Source organism: Osmerus mordax, chromosome 7, assembly GCF_038355195.1.
Source record: "Osmerus mordax isolate fOsmMor3 chromosome 7, fOsmMor3.pri, whole genome shotgun sequence".
Lineage (NCBI taxonomy): Eukaryota > Metazoa > Chordata > Actinopteri > Osmeriformes > Osmeridae > Osmerus > Osmerus mordax.
Window position 1 is genome coordinate 5,377,383 of NC_090056.1, and position 23,023 is coordinate 5,400,405.

At 44.9% G+C, this 23,023-nt stretch overlaps 2 protein-coding genes across 2 annotated transcripts; both read right to left on the reverse strand.

The window, feature by feature from the left end:
* Window positions 1-1,008: 1,008 nt before the first annotated feature.
* LOC136946164 (NUAK family SNF1-like kinase 1) lies at window positions 1,009-11,356 on the reverse strand. Its single transcript, XM_067240402.1, has 7 exons — window positions 10,868-11,356; window positions 6,666-6,786; window positions 6,340-6,491; window positions 5,048-5,113; window positions 3,122-3,241; window positions 2,902-3,034; window positions 1,009-2,677 (listed from the first exon to the last, which is right to left on the reverse strand). Exons 1-7 carry the CDS (start codon window positions 11,207-11,209, stop codon window positions 1,437-1,439), a joined length of 2,175 nt encoding a protein of 724 aa, XP_067096503.1. The 5' UTR covers window positions 11,210-11,356; the 3' UTR covers window positions 1,009-1,436.
* Window positions 11,357-11,751: 395 nt separating this feature from the next.
* LOC136946047 (kelch repeat and BTB domain-containing protein 12-like) lies at window positions 11,752-17,912 on the reverse strand. Its single transcript, XM_067240225.1, is given in 11 exon segments — window positions 11,752-12,394; window positions 12,609-12,806; window positions 12,989-13,139; window positions 13,398-13,671; window positions 14,223-14,446; window positions 14,448-14,582; window positions 14,838-15,071; window positions 15,186-15,318; window positions 15,575-15,756; window positions 16,018-16,347; window positions 17,774-17,912. Coding segments are annotated over 10 exon segments (1,851 nt in total). The 5' UTR covers window positions 16,189-16,347; window positions 17,774-17,912; the 3' UTR covers window positions 11,752-12,245.
* Between the last annotated feature and the right edge of the window lie 5,111 nt (window positions 17,913-23,023).

Sequence of the window (23,023 nt, forward strand, 5' to 3'; positions counted from 1 at the left end):
ACAAATTAGAGAAAATAACATATTTAGAATTAGAACTTGAACCTAAAAGAAGCACAGGGTCAGGGTTAAGTGCGTATGACTAGTCAGAAATGCAAGGTGAAAGATCAGATATATTCTGTTTGCAATCTACATGTTAGGAAGAAAAGCAGGTCCTTCTGCCAGTCATACTGTGTTCCAGGTGGATAGTATATGTACTCACCTGTGTACTCACCCGTGTACTCACCTGTGTACTCACCTGTGTACTCACGGCCATATGGTGAAACATTATTTGAATGTATCCAAGATGGCCGTCTAACTGCCAGCACTTTCTCCACACTTATGTACACCGGCCATAGACATAACTGTCCTGATCCCAATCCTGCACTTATCGTGACAATGTCTCTGAACTACACAAATTGATCTTTGTTTGTTTTCACTCTCCATGAATTTCTTTATTGCCATTGAAATATGGAATTGTGATCAGTGCTATAATGGAACAGAGCTTAAAGATATGTGTATTCTACCCAAGGACTGCCCCCAGAACCTATACATATTTAGAAGAAGTGAAATGTGTTAATGTAAAGGCTAAATGAACAAACTTTGATTAGGGTAGTTACAATACAGCAGTTGATAATATAATAAAGTTAATTCTGGCACATCCCTCAGGTAGTACATTCTAATTACAATATCAGCACCAGGGAAAACTGAGTGTGTTGACAGTATAATGTACTGTATAAAACCTGAATAAAATACCACCCAAGTAATAGCATATAGGCCGTCCGCTGGAGTACTTTTCCTATCAGGGTACAACTTGCAGGACTTCAAACATTCTGCAAACACAAGTTTCCAGGAACAAATCTTTGAGGCTCATTTGGAGTAAAAAGATTCTCATATCCCAGACTGAATAAATAGTAACCTCGACTATAAAGAAGTCTGTACGGTTTGAGCACAGTCTTTTTAACAATTATATTTTTTGTTTTTCATTAATTAATGACAGCATCTGCAAGACATTACAATATGATCTATTGAACTAATTTCTATGGGCATTAACGTCACATTCAATGTTAACATGACTCCCATGACAAATGGGAGTCAACCCAGGCAACTGAACCAGTTTCACCACAACCTACAATTGTATATTTCCTCTCAATACCTGACTTCATGTACAAATGCAAACACAGGCTTGCATAGATGTTTAGATCTTAGATCTTTCATATTCTACAGAAACCATATTCTCAAAATGTTAGAAATAATGTGTATTTCAGTTGATTGAACATATTTATTATTTCATAAAGATAAGATTTATTTTCATTCATGTCTTGGCAACAGTCTCTTCTATCAAAGGCCATATGTCAAGACATTTCATCAGAATGTTCATCATCAGTCTCCAGTGGTAGTCAGTCAAATGTGCATCACTCTTAGTGACTGTATTTTCGGAAAGTCTTCACTGTTCACCCTTAACCGTCCTCGCCCTGGCCCTCTCCTCTTCCTACCTCTGAGCAGAGGGTGTCGAGGTCCTCCTCAGAGCTACAGGTACTTCGTCGGACACTTCTGCAGAAGAGTCTGCGACGCGATTGGGCGCTGAGGTCCAAGAGGTCAAACGAATCGGAGGAGAGGATGCTGTCCTCGCTCACCACGCTAGGGGGCCGACTCAACCTTTCCTGAGGACTGCCGTTGCCCCCGGTGTCCTGGAGAAGCTGCTGCAAGGACTGGGGGAACCGCAGAGGAACGGAAGAGGAGGAGGATGACGATGAACGGTGGTCGTCGGGCAAGTCGAGACTGCGTGAGAACTTGCCGTTGCGTTTCAGAATCCCCTTTCTTCTCCTCAAGGCTTCGGTGCGCATGGTGAGACTGCCGTCTGCGCTGGGGGTGCGGAGGTGGAGATCAGAAGAGTCCGTCAGAGCCTCCGGACCACCACCACCTCTCCTCCCCACGCCTTCCCCCGCCCCAGAGCCCCTTCTCTCTGGGAAGGAGGAGTAGCCTGACTCCACTCCGTATAGGTTCTTTAGGATCCCCTTCTTAGGCATCTTGGAGGATGGTTGGCTGAATGTGGAGGGGGTAGGCATGCTGGTGGACAGGACTTCCTGGTGCGTGTGTGAGTGTGCTCGGTGAAATGGGGGCGGTGCGTTGCACGCCTGGGTGGAAGAGGACTCCGCTCTCCCAGTGTGATGGGGTAGAAAAACCGAATCGAAACTTCTCTGGGGTTTCAGGATCCCCTTTGGTTTCTTCCTCTCCCCGGAGCCTGTGGAGGCGGAACAAGGAGAGGCGGCGGCGGTGGGAGTTGTAGTGCAAACGGAACTACAAGCTCCCGTTTCATTCTGGGGGATGGTGTTCTCCTTGCGAGACTTCCTCACGCTTGACGCTCCACCACGTACCTTCCCCCCCCCTCCCCGGTCGCCCTTGAGGGGGTAACTGAAGTAGAATGGGTGAGGAGAAGGGTGAGACAGGTGAGGGAGGGAGGGGTCAGAGGACGGGCAGATGGGATCGATGGGAAGATTGTTTGTAGCTGCCATCTGGTTCTGCAAGTCAATGTAGCGGGCAAGAAGGGGGGAGGGGCAATCCTGGTGGGGTGTCATGGGGCAGTTGCACACGCTCTCCTCATAGCCCCAGTTGACCCACCAGTGGCTGGCAACGTCCTCAACGGTAGCCCTCTCATCCACGCGTACCTTCAGCAGCCAGTCTATCAGAGCACATGCATCTGTTTGGAAGACACAGACAAACACACACACACACACAGATTCAGCGTCATCACATTATCAAACGGTTTATCATTCGTTTCTCAGAAGCTTTAATCCAAAGCAAATCCAACGTTATATAATGTACATCGTTTTATCATTTATTCATATTAGTTATTACCATTGGGCTAATTTTAACAAGTCAATCCAGTTGTATGTGTGTGATCTACAGGGTTGCCAGGTTTACCTGAGGGGGGGTTGGGTCTGCGGTAGCGTCCTTGACGGATCTGCTCTGTCAGGGTGGAGTAGCTCGCTCCGTCGAACGGCATACTGCCATATACCAAGGTGTACAACAGCACTCCCAATGCCCAGCAATCCACCTAGCACACACACACATAGTTTCTTTAACATACATGACAAATTCAATGTCCCAGGTTTGACATTTGACACGCGTGTGCTGCCCTCACCTCAGGGCCCACATAGGGCAGTCCTCTGACTATCTCAGGCGAGGCGTAGAGTGGACTCCCGCAGTATGTCTTCAGCAAGCTGTTCTTTTGGAAATTGTTGGACAGACCAAAATCAGCCAGCTGCGATGTAAGAGAGATGGAGAAAATAAATAAATACGTAAACTTGAAGGGAACAATTCATCAATCGTATTTTTCTAAGTGAACCAGTATTGCGCCGTATAAGGGGAATCACACCCACAGGCATACAACACACATAATAATAACAAATGACATTTTAGTGTGTTGTCCACCATGACCAAAAACAATAAAAACAGAGATTAGCAATAGCCAAAAATAGAAGTGTGGTCATGTTTGGCCAATGCAAGCGCCGGCGAGGAGAGCATGGCCCAACTAAACAGTCACGTAACGGAACAAGCACTCATGGCAGGAAGGCTCCCAGATAGCCAGACTGAGGCTCCTCGCTATCTGAAATGAATTCTAACACATACTGTACACACTTGCAAGTACACACACACATACTCTCTCTCTACTCTTTCTGAGTCGCTCCATCTCTGCTGTGAAACAAAATATAAACGGTGAATGGACCGCCGACAAAGTAGCAGAAGAGAATATAATTCAATGATTTTATAATGCTAATCCAACTATTTATAACCTGTACAGAGTGATGCTTGTCTATACCCAAAACGTGTGTACAAATGTGGTGACCCCACAGGACGTGAACGTTGCATAGGCTTGTTATGCTAGACATCATGTGTGTGTGCTGGTCGTTTTGATAATGTGTGTGTGTACATTGTTTTGGGCAATAATGCCGATCAAGCACAGTAGTCTGGTGGTTTAGCTCTGTTTATGTTCATGGATTCTTGTTGAGAGGCACATCTTCACTGTGAACCAGCCTACAGTAGCCATCTGTTTATACACACATATACAGTACAGACACACATTCTGATTCTCTCCTAATCATATCTCTCGGAACATGCCGTGGGATTAGCTGAACTAATATTAGAGACCTCTGCCTAATGTCCAGCTCCCTTCTCTCCTCACACAACTTTCAGTGGAGAAACAGGCTCAGAAATACTGGTTGTTGTGACATTATTAAAGTGATAAAAAAAACTCAAATCCTAATCTCTAAATCCCCTGACTGACATCCCCTCCACATCTAAATTTGCTTTAGTCTAGTATGTTCTGTGTAAGAACACACCCAAGTATTAATAGTTAAATCCATTCAATCTTAGTGTATAAACAGTTTACAGCATGCAAATATACAACTACTCTAAATACAACTTTGGTTCAAAATGGATGCTAGCCTGCAGTGTGTGACTGTCTCTATAGAATGCTTGACCGAAATAAGCACAGTGGTACCCTCATCATGCACACAGCCATTAGTCTGTAGGAAAACAATGAACGCCTCCATCCTTCCTATGGGAGCACACAGTGCAGACATACAGTACCCTGTGCATTCCACTGGACTGAGGTCTGGAATGAAACTCCCAAGAGGTGCACAGTCTGTTTTTTTTTTGATGGACAGACAAAGCCGACTGGTAATAAAACTCTACGATTGGTCCAATTGCCTGTGGATTCCGTGCATTCCACTGGGCTGTGCACAGCGCCCATATAAGGAGCAGAATGCCCATATTAGGCAAGGAATGACCCAAGGGTTTTGTTATAAGAACTGGCACAGTGTTTATATACCAGTTCTAAGCACAAGCCTTGGCAACACATTAAATGTTTGTGGTCTGAGTTTTTTTTTAAATGTATTGAATGTGTGTGATTGGCTCTAGTTTCTATGGTAGAAATGCCAAAATTCGTAATTTTTGGGATTATAAAATTATACGAGTCCACATTCTCGTTAAAAACTGGTATGTCGGTACAGATATTGTGGCTAAATCAATGTGTGCGTGTGTGTCTGTGTTTGTGTATTGCTCTCACTTTGACATTCATGTCTTGATCCAACAGGATATTCTCCAGTTTAAGGTCACGGTGGACAACACCATTCTGAAAGAGAGAAGGGAACATTAGTATTGTATAAGCTCTACTTTAGAAATGACACAGCTATTTGTCTGGGGGGTAAAAGCTCAACCGTGGGCTTAACCACAGCGTGTGTTTGCCAGTCTATTGTTAGTCACAGCCTTTATGTTTTGACAGCATGCTGTAGCTATGTTCTGTTATTCCTCCATCATTCATTCATAGCCATTGGTATGGCTTGAAGTACTCATGAGGGTTAGGAGTTTGAGATGATGGAAAACATTCCACTAATACGATGTGTGTTTCCTGGAGTCGTCTGTGAATATGGTGGTGGGTTTATTTAGCTGAGAAACGTGTGATTATTGTGTTTTTGTTTCCATGTGGACCATATAAAAAAAAACAGAAACAAAAGAAGGCAAGAAAGATAACGTTTGATTGTTTCAACAGGTATTATTAGCGGTTTATTTCCAAACAAATGAAGTTAGAGAGGGTAGAATGTTCAGGGTAGTGTAGAGTCATGGCAGAATAGTCCTTCCTTTTCCCTGTTGAGGCGTGAAGACTTGGCTTGTGTAACAACATACCTCGTAACCTTCTGAATATTTCATACACCCCAGAACTTTCATGTCTATTTTAAAACTGTTACACAGAACTCCCCACTCAATCCAGCTGTGAAGCCAAAGGGGCCAAATCATGTTTTCCCCCCATTAAATTAAAAAAATGTATGTTAAGGCAACTTGTTCATTTGTGTCAGTATCTGATTGTGAAAGGTAATGCTAATCTAAAGAGACCTGAAAATTGAAGTCAAGTTGTTCTGCAGCATTGCAGATTGCAGATTGACCAGGCTTAGCCATACCGTGTTTGCCTCTCACACTACTGTGTACAAAGCAACTGCAGCACGAGCAAGTCTAAGGTTCCTCAAATTCATTGGCAAACACACTCCGCAATTTAGGGTCTGATGGAGTGGATTTCTGATGGCTCTGGGTTACTGATATCATTGTGAATGTGACACCTTCTCTTAGTATCAAATGTCAAAGGAATTTTTTCATTAATAAACAGCCAGCCACTGAAATATTTGCCCTGAGTACAATTGTATATAGTGTTTCATTATATGTAAGCATTTATAAATGCATATAAATATGTATTTTCACTCCCAGCACATAGGAAGAACTGGATTCAGACCGGATTGGACTGCATTATGCTACGTGTGTGCGGGCGTTATTCATGTTTTGGTGTCGTGGGTGGGCATATTTGTTTACCTTATGGCAATAGTGCACAGCTGAAGTGATCTGTCTGAAGACATCTCTGGCCTCTGTCTCTGGCAGCCTCCTCCGCTCGTGGACGTAGTCGTACAGCTCTCCTCGACTGGCGTACTCCATCACTATCACTATCTTATCCCGACTCTCAAACACTGCAGGGAGAGGACAGAAAGCAGCTGTGGGGTTACGTGCGTGGGGCCACGCGTGTCATTCGAGCGAGGGTATGTGGGTATCCGTCGTGTGCTGGATGCGTGCGCGCTTGCGTGTTCACGCACGGGTGCGGCCGATGGCACATCGCGGTACGTTGAGTGTGTGTGTGCTCTCACCTTCATGGATCCGGATGATGTTGGGATGTTTCAGGGAGGAGGTGATTTCTATCTCTCTCTGGATGTGCACTTTGTCCAGGTCATCGGTGATTCGTTCCTTACGGATGGATTTAATGGCCACCTGGGAAAACACAGGGCATGTATACAGTGAAACGGCTGTGAGAAAGGCCCTCCACCCAAACCCTGACTTCCCCAACAGCAGGAGGGTGTCCAACTGTAGAGAGTGCTGGCCCTGTTCTGTAAGACAATATATAAAGAACTAGTGATTGTGAGACAATGCACAAACACACCGTTTCAAGACAGAGAGAGAGAGAGAGAGAGAGAGAGAGAGAGAGAGAGAGAGAGAGAGAGAGAGAGAGAGAGAGAGAGAGAGAGAGGAAAATGAGAGGAAGGATGAGGAAAATAAAATACTTTCGCTGATTCGAGATTCACAACCACCGTCCATCACGGTCAGCCGTAGCCGTGGTGATGCTTTGTTTGCCCCTGTTGTTGTTTGTCCGCGTCTCTTCCCTCTGCTAGGATTCGCTTCCAGCAACAACAGACTCCTCAATCCCTAAATCCTCAACAGCCGCAAACACTCACCGCTTAACCCAATCTACCCTTATCTCTCTCGCACTAATGCGCCTCATTTACTAATCGCAACACCATTTCTAATCACGAGCACAAAGCCCAATACACGCTGGTACTGCTGCCCCCCCCCCCCCACCCACACACACACACACACAAAAACAATAAAGAAAAAATGGAGGATTTGTACACTGAAAACGATACAGACATGCTCATTCACACAGTCACTACTTACAAATCCACACTCAGTGTTAGTGGACTTACTGGTGGTTATAGGAGTTTAGGGAGCTGAATGGTGCCATAGAGGCTCTCCTGTGATCTGCCTTCAGCCAGAGGCAGAGGGCCGACAGCTGATCTGTTCACACCCTGTTCACCTAATCTCACGCACTGTACCCACCAAAGCCCCCCCAGAATCCACCACAACCTGATGCACACGCGACCCCGAACGAGCCCCAAGCCCCTCCAGAGATCCTGTTACTCGACAATCAATCTGAGAGAGATGTTTTTCTCTCTCATATACTGTATATGAACGTGAGATCGACGGTACAGATTGACGATAAAAAAATTAAAGGTACGACGAAAAAGGAGAACGTTCTTTCAGAATACTAAGAAACGAACTTCATGCTCATCGAAATATCACCCAATCATGGACGGAGGAGAGGGCCACATGTCCCGTGAGGGATAACTGCTGCGTGGGGTTGAAGCCCTGGCCCTGTGGTGCTGAGCAGCTCTGGAGTCTGGAAACCACTTTCAGTCTCTCAGGGCCAGGGGTCCTTTCCATCCGGTCGAAGTTCTCGAATTCTCAGCTGCTTGAAAGACGTCTGGGACATCAGAGAAAAAGATTCACATGCTCCCTGGGACGCCATGGTTACACAACAAACCTGCATAAACACACAGACTCCAAGGGCTCTTCATTCTGTTGTGAATTAGATGAGATTGTCTGGGTCTCTGTGAGTTAGCGGAATTATGTTCCGTCACAAAGAGCAAAGGAATGGAATCTCTGATGCTCCTGCTGTATACAGCCTGTGTAGGGTTGGCCACACTCCCAGTGTGCAGATCACTCTTATTGTTGAAGCTGTACCTAGCCATGTGACTACAAGTCCGTATCAGAAATACTTGCCATTACAGTTAGTCTCGAAGGGTTAGACAACTTTTGTAAACAGACATGGCCAGCTAAGCCAGCTAAACATAGCCCTGTTTGACAAAATATTTAAAGTAGAAAGGCCACCTGAAACATAATCTTTTATTAGAAATGTCACTGACACATAAATGTTCGTACATTCTCAAACAAAACATTGGATTATTCTCACAGAGACTGCAATCACAGACATTCCGGTTCAGCCGTTTTGCTCTTTGCCTTGGCCCACAGTTCTACACAACAAAACGTTGGTAGGCCATGTTGTAACACCCACCAACCTGGGAGGCCTCCAGACACCGCAGGTGACAGACACTCTGGTCTTGTGTTATGGTGACCTACATACCAACTGGTCGAGGGAGGCAGTGGATGGGAGGAAAAGAAGAGGGCAAATAAACGGCAAAAGTACAGGGTGGGGAGGTGGGACAGCATCGCTATCTCCCTCACTTGCCCAGTCCAGGGTTCAATCTCGGGTCCTCTGACACACATGCAATGACCACCTTCCATAAACACTGCTTTGACCAGCTACACCACCGAAATGTCGGCAAAGACCTATCTGATGAATGGTACTTATGGTACAATTCAAGTCTGACCCTGCCATGAGGCAGGGTCAGACTTGCAGGAAGGAATGTTTATTACATTTTATCTTCTGGTTTATTTAACACGGAGAGTGCACATTGATAAACATTGCTATAAATGTGCCAGAGTTAGCCAAGAGGCTATTTTCCTCTGTAGTGTCTGTTTAGTGAATGGTGTCACTGTGTGCCACTTTGGGCTGTCAGGGCATACCGTTGGCATTCCACTGGTACTTCCTGGGTCGCTCAGACCTGACTAGCCGAGCACAGAGAAAGGCACTCTTGGTATTGTTTTCCCCTAATGGCATGAGAGCATTCCTTAGAGGTCACGCGCATGCTACATAAAGGCTGTGTGTGTGAAAGTATGTGTGTGTGTGGACTTCCGGCTCTCGGAATGTACATGAGCTCTGAAATATTTAGTTCCTTTACACACAAGATTCCTTGCTGGATGGAATAATCGGATGCCCACCCTGAGGGGACTGAATGCATAGAGGATGAGGGTGATGCACAAACTTAAGTAGTGTGTTCTCTCAATAGTGTGTGAGTGTGTGAGCAATCTTGTGTGGTGGAAAAACAAGCTTACTTTAGATACAGATTCCTAAATTGCAGAGCACCCCCCCCCCCCATCACGCACAAACGTACACACACACATTTCAATCCACCCTCTACACAAGGGGAGAGTCCCTTAACAAAAACTGTCGGCCCCTGCTTAATCGTGGTTCCATAATTGTGGTTTATTAAACAGCAGAATTACACAGACTCTTAGACAGTCTTTGGTTCCCTGCCTGGTAAGCCTTACACACACACAAACACACGTACACACGCACACACACACCAGCTCTGCTTTCTCTGGGGGTTAACCAAGTCACCACCCATTTCCTTCCCTACTCAAAGGTTTTCCTCCCCCTAAGACAGCCCTTGCCACTGTTTCCAAAAATAAATGTCTGTTTTGTTTCAAAGAATCCTCAGTATGCAGGTCGCTGGCATCGGGAATACAACTTCCCTCTCTCACCACCTCTCTGGCCCACCTCTCCACTCCGACTCTCACCCTCCTCCCCTTCTCTCTCTCTCTCTCTCTCTCTCTCTCTCTCTCTCTCTCTCTCTCTCTCTCTCTCTCTCTCTCTCGTAGATACTCTTTCCTGCTCTTTCTCCTTTAAATATGGGAATGCAGGTCTCTGTGTTAAGTGGTCATCAGTGAGCGGATTCGGCTACAGTCCCTCTCCGTGCTAATCTGGTTGCCCCGTTAGATTATCCCACATAATACTGGGTTTGTTTACTAAAACACGGAGAGGAGTTAGAGGCTCACATGGCCGCTACAGTACACTGTTATCTTCATATTCTGTGTACTAAACCCTGACCTACAAATATAGACATATTAACAAAATAAATACCAATTTTGGGGGGGCACAAAATGTTGTGGGTATATTACTGTATTACAACTAAATGAATAGTAGTAAATAATATCTGTAGTCTATGATTTTCAGATGTGTATGTGTGTGTGCTGAAGGGTACAGAGCCTTTTATGCACTTCCATCAGGTGGACGTCTGTCTGAAGGTATCGGGGCCCTGGCAACTCACTTACTGGACAAAACACACACACAGTCAGAGTAACAATAAAGTCCAGTTCGCTTAGATCACCCAGAAGCCAAGGAGAAGGGGATCTCAGACAAAATGAAGTGTTTTCATATGTTGTCATTTGTTTTTTATAGCGAGATTGAGAATTCTGATTCTGATCTGAGAAGTGGAATTTCTCAAGACAGGAGATAGAACACATGCAGTGGATTGTATAAAAGGAAATAAATATATATACAAAAATATATACAAATTCTCAGAATGCCCAGGCTAGTAAAACCATATAACCACAGAATAGAAAATAACAGATTTGAAAATTATGTGAACAACCTAACAGGGAAAGCAAAACTCACCATCTTTAAGCTTGCTCTCTCCATTGCCCTCTTCACTTTCCCATATGTGCCCTTTCCCAGTGTCTCCATCACTTCGAACCGGTGTTTTAGGTTGTGTTTGTGTTGATGCGTTTTCACCGCCACCGGGGACGTCTGGCTCTGGTTCTCTATTGGGCCCAAAACGTTCTCATCGGCGTGGCGGCGGCGTTTGTCCCTACCCCGAAAACAACGGCTCTCATAGCTCGGCAACTCATCACCGGTGTCGTTGCCTGAAGCAGCGATATCCTGCAGACTTTCCAGCCCAGACCTCTCGTCGGTGTTCATGACGCTCCTGCTGTCGCCTTGGGCTTCCCTTCTACCCATACTCCCTGCGCACCGCGCTAACTACTGCGACTACAATTGTACACAAAGAAATCTGCAAAAGACAACAGTTTTGCTCTGATTAGAAACTAGACTTGACCGCTCTTGTGGACAAGATCAGTGGTTAAGTAGAGCGCTGTCAGACCTTTACAATTAAAATAGCCTACTTGCGCCTGTCTTTGTCAGTCGCACGTGTCTTTAGCGTCCGATATCATAATTGTGCTCCAATGAATGGTTCACTGTCTAAGCTCTCCCCTCTCTTCCTCTAAAAACACTGAGGACCACATGGTCCCAAGCGATGGGGTGGGCCGGCGCCGCCCCATAGTCTAGCGATGTAACTGGAATAGCAACAGGCAAAGGCGTCACACTATTTGGATGTAGCCTACTCAGACATTTCCGTCAGCCTGTTTTCTCTGCGCAAACAGCAGAACCAAGGAATGTACAGACATTTATACATCAAGTCAGACATTCCTCCTGATGGAATCAATTCTGACTTCCTTGTTGATGAGTGACATAGTTGGATGGAGTATAATCCTATAGTGCTTTATTCATTTATATTTGTTTATTATGAACAAATTAACAACATTCATTAAATGACAGCATTTCAATCCAAAAGGCCAAACTGTACATAAAAAATAACAATGAATGGAATTTGTAAAACGGACACAGAATATGGAGGACACATGATTGGCCAGGGTCCTCGCGTTCTGATTTAGGGCCAGATCTGCTTCATATGCTTGTTTCCCCGAGAAAGAATACAGAGAGGGTTTTGAAAGCCTGTTGGCTACTGACTGCATCTGTTCCTCTGGAGGAATACAGTGGATACCACCTTTTACGGCATGAAAATAAGGATAATCCTTTGATGTGAATGGGTCCTTCATTCCCAAGGTTTTGGATTAAACCTGTGTCAGACAGGGGCTATTGAACATAAATTCCAACTGCATACTAGCATGTCGCATTTCAATATATTCTCATTTGCCATCATATTATTGTTCCACCGTGTGAACAGACAGAAAATGAGTATGGGCAATAGGAAAAATCACAAAGTTAAGAGGTCACGGGGATTGAGGTTGGCCACCAGACAGACATCGTAGCTGTCGTGCATGGCTGCTCGTCTCTCCACCACGGACCACACATTGTCTTTAGGATCCAACACCAGGATTTCTTTGGTAATGATCTCATGGCGACCTGTCAAAGAGAGCCAAAGCAAATGTCCTTTACCTATTATTTGAACGTTTTTTTGCTGTTACAAACAGTAGCTTGTACTCGTGTATGTTCATGACATCACACACACACTTTTTTTTACCACGTTTCTTAATGACCCCCAGAAATGACCGGCAGTTAACTTATAACTTTTTAACGGATAAACAAGCATGCGTACGCAGATGGCGTTCAAGGTTACCTGCTCCCTTATAGTATCCGCAGAGGAACAGTTTGCCGTCCACCACTCCGATGTTAGAGGCGTTGCTTCGGAGGGAAAGGAAGGCCATGGGTAAGGTTGGCCCTGCTCTCCAGGTATTTGTGTTAGGGTTATAGATCTCCACTGAGCTCAGACAGCGCCGAGACTGACCACGATCCTCACCCTCACACCCGATACCCCCTGAAGATCACACACACACACACAGAAACGCACACACACAAACACATACACACACACAAGGAAGCATTCAGGCAGGCACACTCCCAAGAGAGAGAAAAAAACCCGTTACAAGTGAAACATGTTTACACCAGAACACAGAACGGTCCATTCTGTGTCGCTAGGGATGGGGAGCGTGGTCTAACCTAGTATGTAGATCTCTCCGTTGAGTGTGGAGACGCCACAGCGGTACCTGGAGTACCTCATGTTGGCACACTCCGTCCAGGTGTCCTTGCCCGGGTCGAGCTGAAACACTCGGCTATTCAGCCTGTCCGGCTCCTCATCCGGTCGTTCTGACTGGAGGACGGCGGGGGTGGTCGAGGGGTGAGGGAGGGTTTCAAAGGACATAAAGAAGGAGGTGAAGGGGTAATATAGGGAGAGGAGGACGGGGTGATGATGGAGGAGGAGAAAGGTGGAGAATTAGGGTGGAGAACTGAAGAGTGACAATAAACCAGCAGCTGGACTGACACCAGTTGGAAGAAAATGAGGTACATTGTAACAATTGTATAAATGGTGATTCATGAAGGGGGTAAATGACTAAAAGAGCATGTTTACCTGTGGAGTCCAGCCCCCTAGCACATAGAGGCAGTCCTTCAGGCCAACAGCACAGTGACAGGCCAATGGGAGTGGCAGAGGAGCGAAGCTTAGCCAGGAACCTCCTCTTTTGAGGGACCACCTTTCAACACTGTCAGTGATGATGTAATGGTTCCTAACCTTCATCTGCCCTCCAATCAGGTACAGAGCATCACCAAGCAACCCCAAGGCATACATATCCCTGTACCCTGTGCAGCAAAGCTTCTCCCAACTGCCTTCCACTGAGCGGTCATACCTGACAGGGACACGTCATTCGGTCATTCATGTCAAGGACAACAGAAAGATGGGCATGGCTTTTTGTCATTAAGGGATCAAATATCAAAGACACAAGTACTGAGTCTGGATCGGCACCTCCACAGAGAGAGACACAGAAAGAGAGAGAGAGAGACACAGAGAGAGACACAGACACAGAGAGAGAGAGAGAGAGAGAGAGAGAGAGAGAGAGAGAGAGACAGACAGACAGACAGACAGATAGACACAGAGAGAGACAGAGAGAGAGAGAGACAGAGAGAGAGAGACAGACACAGAGAGAGACACAGAGAGAGAGAGACAGAAAGAGAGAGAGTCAGAGAGAGAGAGAGAGAGAGAGAGAGAGAGAGAGAGAGAGAGAGAGAGAGAGAGAGAGAGAGAGAGAGAGAGAGAGACAGACAGACAGACACAGAGAGAGACAGAGAGAGAGAGACAGAGAGAGAGACAGAGAGAGAGACACAGAGAGAGAGAGACAGACTGAGAGAGAGAGACAGACACAGAGAGAGAGACATACAGAGAGAGAGACCCAAAACACACCTGTACATCTCCACCCTCTTGGTCCTGTGTTCGTCCTCTTTCTCTATGGCCACCACTATGTTGTTGCCCTGCGTCACCCCTCCAGCCGTAATCGCCCCAGCACCTCCAGTAGCCCTCAGAGGAGAGGGGAGGAAATACACCCGTCTGGCCTGGGGGGCATAACAGAAGCTGAGGTCAGCCTGACCTCCCCGCCTGGCTGGGACCCCCTCCTCATCGATCCCCCCCCAGGCAGAGTAGCAGGTCGGTGGTCTCCATCCCATAACGGAGAGCTGGCCGAGGGGGGGCCGTCATCACCGAGAGACCTGAGGTCTGGAGGGCTGCGTCGATCATCCCAAAGCACTCTGCATCTCTGAGTAATACCTAGTATGAGGAGGACACAGATTAGATTCAACATTCTGTTACCAGGTTCTCTCCTTTTTCTCCCAACAAGTTTCTCTTTTATTCTGTATCTCTTTTTTCTCTATCAGTTTCCTCCCTCCTTCCCTTTCTCTCTCTCTCTCTCTCTCTCTCTCTCTCTCTCTCTCTCTCTCTCTCTCTCTCTCTCTCTCTCTCTCTCTCTCTCTCTCTCTCTCTCTCTCTCTCTCTCTCTCTCTCTCTCTCTCCCCCTCACCCCACCGGGTTTCTCCTCCTGGCTCTCCTGAGGAAGCCAGGTTCCACCAGCTCCAGGCGGACCCGCCTGAGGAGCTCCACAGCCTGGGCTTCGCTCTGGGAGTCTCCCCTGCGCCTCTCCACCCAGCGGAGCACCAGCTCCAGCACTCTCTCCTCCTGGGACACGTTGAGGTCATCTGAGCCGAGCAGAGCCCCCAGACTCTGAACATCCAGGTCCAGGACCTCTTCCTCTTCACACACCTGGGTGATGGAGTTATGTGAAGAGTGAGTACATTGTCTCCTATAAATAAGCAAGACAGCTGTTACACCCCCCAAAAAAGATAAACAGTAAATGTATCAACTGGATGGTCCCACCTGAGAAAAATTACGGCATAGGTATCTCCAGGCACTGTCAGCAAGGTCAGAGGCCCCCAGGTCTCTGGCCCAGTGGTACAGTCCAACACAGTTGGAAGGGTCCATACTGGCTTCCATGTGACTCTGGCACAGCCTGATACAGTTAAGGAAAAACGAGTGAACCATCTCAGATAAACCATGGTCTGTAAGGGGTGAATAACGTTATTATACAAAATATTGATTACATCGATAGTAGATGAGCTAAAGATAATATTTATGATAATCTTACTACTTTTGGATGGTTAAACAGGCACCGGGTCAATTTGACCCGGGAACATTGCTGTTCCTTAAGGTTGACAGGAGGGTTAGAACACTCATGCCCGTGCTGCCAGACCGCTACCTTTGCCCACCTGAAAGCCCCCTCTATGTGTAGCAGGAAGGCGGCGGCTGCCACACCCTGGATGTTGTGGTTGGTGAGAGGCAGCTCAGAGCGATACATGTAGCCCAGGAGCAGCTCCAGACTCTGGGCAGAGGTGTCCCTGAGAGGCACCTCTCCTTCACGGGTCTCTCTCAGGCCACACGTGAACATGGCCTGGGAGAGGAGGAGGGGGGTGGAAACAATATGGAATGATGTTGAATAATACTGAAGGGCATGTTTCAAATTTATATTTAAAATAAGAAGACATGACCACGCTTACATACTTGTTTTATTACAGTTCTGTACAGTAAAAATTGCTTTCAGAGCAATGTGAGACCTTTTTTATTGTCTTTGCTTATGAACCTGTGATGCTGTAGCCACTTTGAGATGTGTTAACATCCTTTTTGGGATTCTTACTCATTGTCAAAGGCTTACCTGGAAGTAGGGACTAAAAGCAGACAGCACCACCCGGTGGCATGAAAAAGGAATGCCCTCGGCCAGGAGAACCACGTCTGTGAGCTCCCCAACCGCCCTCATCCTCTCCAGTTGCCCCAGCAAAGCTAGGCCATGTCTGGCCTGATACGTGTCCGGCACGAGGGTGTCCATCCACCAGCCTGGAGGGTCAAACCTGCTCTGTGTTTGTGCCACAACAAGACTTTCCACTTACTGGGAGTACAGATGGAGGATGTCGATCTTATCTGACTGTGATCCGGGGCACTTCAGAGATCTCTCAACAGCATCATCCAGCTCCACCAAAAGTCAACCCTAAAACAAAATATTATATATATGTGTTAAATACACAATTTAAAAGGATATTTCACTTTTTTATGTGAAGGCTAATGTCTAACATTCCTTTACTACGGTTCAGCCAAGGCACCCACGTATTACTTTAATCATTTGTTGCAATGGAAAGCTCCCTGCCTTGGAGCAGCCAGCTTGGTTATCAGTGCTGATATGTATGGCTATGCACTCAGTTAGATTTTATTTCCTGTCCACTGGAGAATTGAAATGCTGCACCCTGCCTTGTTATTGTACTGTGGTATGCTATCCCCTAAGAAAAGAAAGGAAAGGACAAACTTCAGAGAAAAATGAAAGAACCTCAGGAGGAGCAGTTCACTGAGGGATCTCCTCAAGAGAGATGGCTAATGATGCAGACTGGACTCGCTTTTTCCAATAGATTAAATAAATACATTTCACAAAACATAGCTTATAGGGTTGGGTCAGATGACTGAGCGGTTAGGGAATCGGACTATTAAACACAAAGCTTGCCGGTTCGACGTTGCCAAATGACGTTGTGTCCTTGGGCAAGGCACTTCACCCTACTTGCCTCGTGGAATGTCCCTGTACTTATTGTAAGTCGCTCTGGATAAGAGCGTCTGCTAAATGACTAAATGTAATGTGAATGATATCAGCTGATTCTGTGAATTTCAGCCCGAGTGCCATGTCTGAACTAGCTTTGCCACATCACATCCAATTGTTTGTCGGAGCAGCTTCACAGTCACTTCCTATCCTTTTTTTTTTTTTTTACATTCGTTTACATTCTGTGGGAGTTAGGTGTGCCTCTCTCCCCTCAGTGCTGATGTTTCATTGTGCTGTGGCTGGAGCTAAGCATGTGACATTGTAACGAACCCATTGGCCGGAGTTCCGGGGGGGGGGGGGGGGGTGATCTCACGGGAAGACTCGCCTGGGTTCACTGTGAGGAGAGAGGTGCTCCTTGTTGGACTCTGCTCCTCACTCAAGTTACACAATTAAAGGTAACTTTAGTTTGTCAAAACATCAAAACATGTCCTCAGACTCTTTACTGAGGACATGACTTTTATGAGGACACTGAGCACCCCCCCCCCCCCCCCCCCCCCCCCCCCCCCCCCCCCCCCCGCCGCACAACATTTATGACTTTGCAAAAACAGTGTTTTTCAGAACGTAAGCTAGTGCCTGGATTGATACAGAAGTCACAAGCGCAACACCAATAAGAAAAATAATTTGAAACAGACAAATGCTAACAACTTATAGTTGGTGTTAATAAAAGTGGGACAGAGAACAGAAAGGGGTGTCTTTGTGTTCTAAAGTTAAAACTGTAACATTACACCAAGGCAGACCCAAGGCAGACATGCACACGCAGAGCTTGGTATAAGAGCGTGCTGGGTATTATAGCATGGCATTAGCACACTCAGAGAGAACTGCTATACTGTACCAGTGCCAGAACCTTCCCAGGCTTCTGATGCTCTTCCCCCGTTGGATCACACCGGCAGAACTTTCTCAATCTCTATCATGTCACTTCCTGTGCAATGTGAACTTTCAAAAACACTCCAGCTGTAACATAGTTGCAGTTGTTTCTGAGCTGTCCTCCATGCTGTGTGGTCCGGTGGCAAACACACACACACACACACACACACACACACACACACACACACACACACACACACACACAGTGTAAACAGGTTTTAAATAGATCAGTAGGATGGATAGGTATCAGTTGCTCTCCTGGAGCTGAATCAGGCTCTACATGGATTTGGCTTCTATAGTGAGATAATAAATGACATCATGTGATGTGGCAGTGTGGCCATTCACCATCAACTCTATTCCCGTGGAGTAATTCCACCCACTCAATGTAACTTAATTGTAATCATGTTAACCACCATGTTAACCACCATGTTCACCACCATATTCACCACCATATTCACCACCATGTTAACCACCAAAGCCCTGGGGTCTCATTTTTAAAACTGTGCGTAGGATTCTTACTAAAAGTGTACGTACGCCCAAAAGCCTAAAATGGCGTACGCCACAAAAAAATCAGATTTCTAAAACCGTGCGTACGATTGTTCTTACATTACGTTACGTTCAATCATGGCGTCAGGAGGGAAAAGAACGAAAAGGCGCAACTTCTCAGACACTGACATTGACATACAGTAGGCCTACATAGGCGAGGTGGAGGAGCGAAAAAACACATGAGGCCTATTTGGTGGCCACAGCAGCGGGATCACCAATAAATTAAAAAAACAATGCGAGGTAACAACTTAAAAACAAAAGCGTATCCGTAAACACACGTTTCTTCATGCCGGTTTTGTTATGAACAAAGTTTTAAAGTTAATTAAAGTTTGGACTGATAACGAGGACATAGTGTAGCAATTGCACAGGAGCTTAACGGCTGTATTTCCAGTTTTTGACATATGATGATATGCACAGTATTAAAGAAATATATTTAGTTATAGGCTACACTGTGTTTTTGCATCTAAAGGTAGGATATGTGATGTTATCCTGTATTCCATGCAGTCGGGGCATCTCCCCTCCTGCAGTCCCGTAGTGGACAATCTGATGGTGAGACAGCTGTGAATTTTGATAAAAGATTTGAGTTGGATTGTACAAGGTGTTTATGGAACAATGATCACTCAGTGATCATTCTTTACTTTCTGCAGTCTGACTACAGTACGGTCATCTGCATCGCCAATTACCACTGTCTCCAAAATGTGCATAGGCCTACGCATGGGTTGCGTGGAGGACTGAACATTCTCCCATCAAGTTTGTTTTTTATGAAAAATCCATGTGGAACTGGAACCTGGACACCACAGTCTTCACACCATAGTTACAGTTGATATTAATTTAACTTTGTCAGCAGGTATACCTTCAGGTATATTGGGATTGGTCTTTACAAACTTTCTACTTCTAGTTTTGACAGTTCACTCTTATGCCTGAACTTGTCGATTTTGTTCTTTAAATTAAATGCTTTCTGTTCAAATGCCTGGTGAATTTGAAGAGGCAGCAAACTTCATGAAACAGGTGTCGACTGGACCACTTTAGGACAGTCATCACGTTATGCTTCACAAATTTTTAACAAGTAGTGCAGCTCATTGTGTCAGGAAGTTGTTCATCAGCAGAAACTGTTTCTCCATCACCAGCCAAAGCACTGTGGTCTATGCCTGTATTTATGTTTCCATTTTCAACATACCTCAACACTTCTCCATAAACCTTTGCCCAGAGACCATCTGCCAAATCCATAAACAATCATTTCCCACTTTCATAACTAGTTTTTATGAGCTTCGCTCTCACTGGGTTTTAGTGTACATGAAAAGTTCACAAATAAGCACTCAGTCTCACGATGCACACATGCATACATACACATGTTTACGTGTACAAACATTGAAGGTGTACACACACACACATCCACACAAACTGAGGATGCATCATTTATTAGTACGCTGTAGTGCTCTGTTACTATTTAATTTACTTACCTTGGATTCTCATTCAGGAAAACAAATATGTTTTTCCATTTGACTGTATGAAATAGAAAAAAATTAAACTCCAGTCATCATTACTACAAGTTATTGGTTGGCAACGTTAGTGATCAGTGGGACACAACACAGTAAGAGTAGGCTGGACCTCATTGACTTACAATCACAACATTAATATTCATTCAAAATGTGCTTTTCTATTCTTGCCCACTTATCTATGTGTTCATTTAATGTACATTTGTGTATAAAAATAAGTAGTTTGTAGTTTGCACATATGTGGCTTTGGATAAAAATATCAGCTAAATTAAAAAATATACATTTTAAATACATACAATAAAATTCACAAGGCCAATTGCATGTTGTGGGAAACTTTATTCTCTCAATCTCAATTTACTGTACTAATGAGTGACTGAATTTGACAGGATTATCTAACTGTACTGTTCTATTTTGAGGCTCTAGTTTCAGTCCAGTGACCCTCTGGATGTTTAGCTGTAGTTGGTTCTGTTCTGTTTAACAAAAGTGTGTTGAGGTCATTCTCTGCAAAACATACCTTGAGATGAATCAGTTACTAAGAGCAAGGCTGCATATAGAACCTATCATATAGTAATGCAAGTAAGTGTGTGTGTGTGTGTGTGTGTGTGTGTGTGTGTGTGTGTGTGTGTGTGAGAGAGAGAGAGAGAGAGAGAGAGAGAGAGAGAGAGAGAGAGAGAGAGAGAGAGAGAGAGAGAGCGTTTGTATGTGTGTGGACTCACGTGTACCTATGAGTTTAAATTGTTCTATGATGTAATTGATGGGGACGTGTGCATTCTGCATCTTAAATCCTTTGTAACACATTACCTTTAAAGTACCTTGATTATTGTTTTACTACATTGAGTAGTAACACATTTATAACTAAAACAAACAGCTACTTTTTTAAGTTAGGAAGCTAAACTTGTATTCACATAAGTTTACATGCACCTGATTGCAGACACTCACAGTGACAAGGCAAACAAAATATCAAACTCAGTGTTGTGAATTTTGAGGAATACACGAACTCTGAGGAGTGAGCTTAACCATTTTAACTCGGTAACATTAAAACAACACCATGGAACCAAATATGTTGCATATAAAATGGAAGATGTTTCACTTAGGTCCCTATAAACACTTAATAGTTATCTTCGGGTCATTGTGATCCTTCAGTCATTGTGACCCCCCCCCCCACGTGTTGCGACAACTTTACCTCATACAAAAATAAAGTGAAGCATTTTCTTTTAACCGTCGGGCTGTCTCACACCCCCCACAGCGCGAAGGTTAAAATAAAATGTGTTTTATTTGTTTTTGTACTGGGTAAAGTTGTTGCAGCACAACGACGTGTGAACCTTCGGGTCATTGTGACCCGAAGGTAGCACAAGGGTTAAAAAGGGAACTTCAACGGTCAGCCAGTCCTTGGTGATGTTAAGTATGATGGTAATTTCCTTCCAGAATATATTATATGCACTGCTGTTATTTCCTAATTACAAAAGTATTGCAGACGCTCCAATGGAACTCACAATGATAAGTACCAGAAGTACCAGTTTGTGACCAAGTGCAATTCCTTTTTTTATAAACTGAAACCAGTAGTTGTGTAGACCCAGCCAACCAAATCTTACAAAAAGGCAAGTGAAGAAGAAGAATATTGTATTCTGAGTACTTATACATGGAGAAAAGGCATTGACAGTATTACAACAAATCAAAATGAATCTTCATCATCATTTACATTTAGTCATTTAGCAGACGCTCTTATCCAGAGCGACTTACAGTAAGTACAGGGACATTCCCCCCGAAGCAAGTAGGGTGAAGTGCCTTGCCCAAGGACACAACGTCATTTGGCACGGCCGGGGAATCGAACTGGCAACCTTCAGATTACTAGCCCGACTCCCTAACCGCTCAGCCATCTGACTCTCTCATCTCATCAAAAATAGTATTCAAGATGCTGGCTTCTATACATAATCATGTTGGTATATGTTTGTGAAAAAACAACCAAGTCAATTATTTCCAAACAACTAATACCGCTGGGATTTGGAATGTGTGAGTTAAATGTGCATTTGGTTGATAAATGTGCACATATGAGGCCTTATCAAAGTGACCTGGGTTCGAATCTGGCCCTGGTCCATTGCTGCATGTCTTCCTCTCTCTTTCTCTCTCTCTCTTCCTGCTTTTCCTGTCACACTTTGCTGAAATAATATGAAAAGTATGAAAGTATGAAAAATATCCAAAAATATATCTTCAGAAAAAGTACATGTGTTTATGTTCAATGCATCTTCCTTTCACAAGTTGTGGATTGTGTTGTGTATGTGCTGTTGCATGTGTATCACGTACTTATATCTGTTCTATTCTATTCACAAGTTAAATTCATAAAAGTACTCTGACATTAGTGTCTGACCCCTGGACGGCTTTGGGACCTGAGTGTTCTCATTGTGTTGTCTGTGTTCTCGCTGTGTGTGAGAGAAGGATGTTAATGTGTGTTAGCAATCGGGGGGGGGGGGGGGGGGGGACAGGACAGACATCCTGTACGTGCATCCCAAGCTAGTCATCTATTACATTTGGAAGAGGAAGCACCCTTTCAACCAGTGACACAGCAGATCTACAAGCCCATCTACGAGCTCCGAGGCCATCAGCAGGGGTGTGTTCAAGCAGACAAGAGGCTGGGGAACTAGGAAACAAACACAACATGACAAATGGCATTTTGAAAAAAAGGTTTGAGATTTACAATGTTAATAATAGGAATCAAACTGCAGGAAGACGTGACCTTGGTCCTTTGTTTTGAAAGGGGTCAGGAGTTTGACTAATAACTTGATGGCTCTTAGAGGTGTGAATAGTCCCTCGTGCTGCCTTCAGGTCACATGACCCAAAGGTTCATAACGAACCATCGTTGTGTTTACCCAATTTTACCCAATACAAAAACAAATAAAATTTATTTTCTTTTAACCTTCGCAATGTGGGGGTCTGAGATAGTCCGACGGTTAAAAGAAAATGCTTCACTTTGTTTTTGTATGCGGTAAAGTTGTCGCAATACGACGGTGGGTCACAATGAGTGATGGGTCAGAATGAACCGAAGATAACACAAGGGTTAAGGAACACTAGCAACGTGGCTTCTATTCAAGCCTAAGACTCATACATTCCTCTGTGTGCTCCCAATTAAGGAAGTGTCACCTCCCATTACCACCACACTGTGCATTTCACTCCTGAATGGG

What these genes read in the sequence shown, in the direction of transcription:
- LOC136946164 (XM_067240402.1), bottom strand. Translation starts at nt 11,209, where the DNA reads ATGGGTAGAAGGGAAGCCCAAGGCGACAGCAGGAGCGTCATGAACACC. An exon ending in TGCCCTATGTGGGCCCTGAG is followed by an intron (nt 3,035 to 3,121) that starts GTGAGGGCAGCA and finishes TGTGTGTGCTAG; the next exon opens with GTGGATTGCTGGGCATTGGG. An exon ending in CAGACCCAACCCCCCCTCAG is followed by an intron (nt 2,678 to 2,901) that starts GTAAACCTGGCA and finishes TCTTCCAAACAG; the next exon opens with ATGCATGTGCTCTGATAGAC.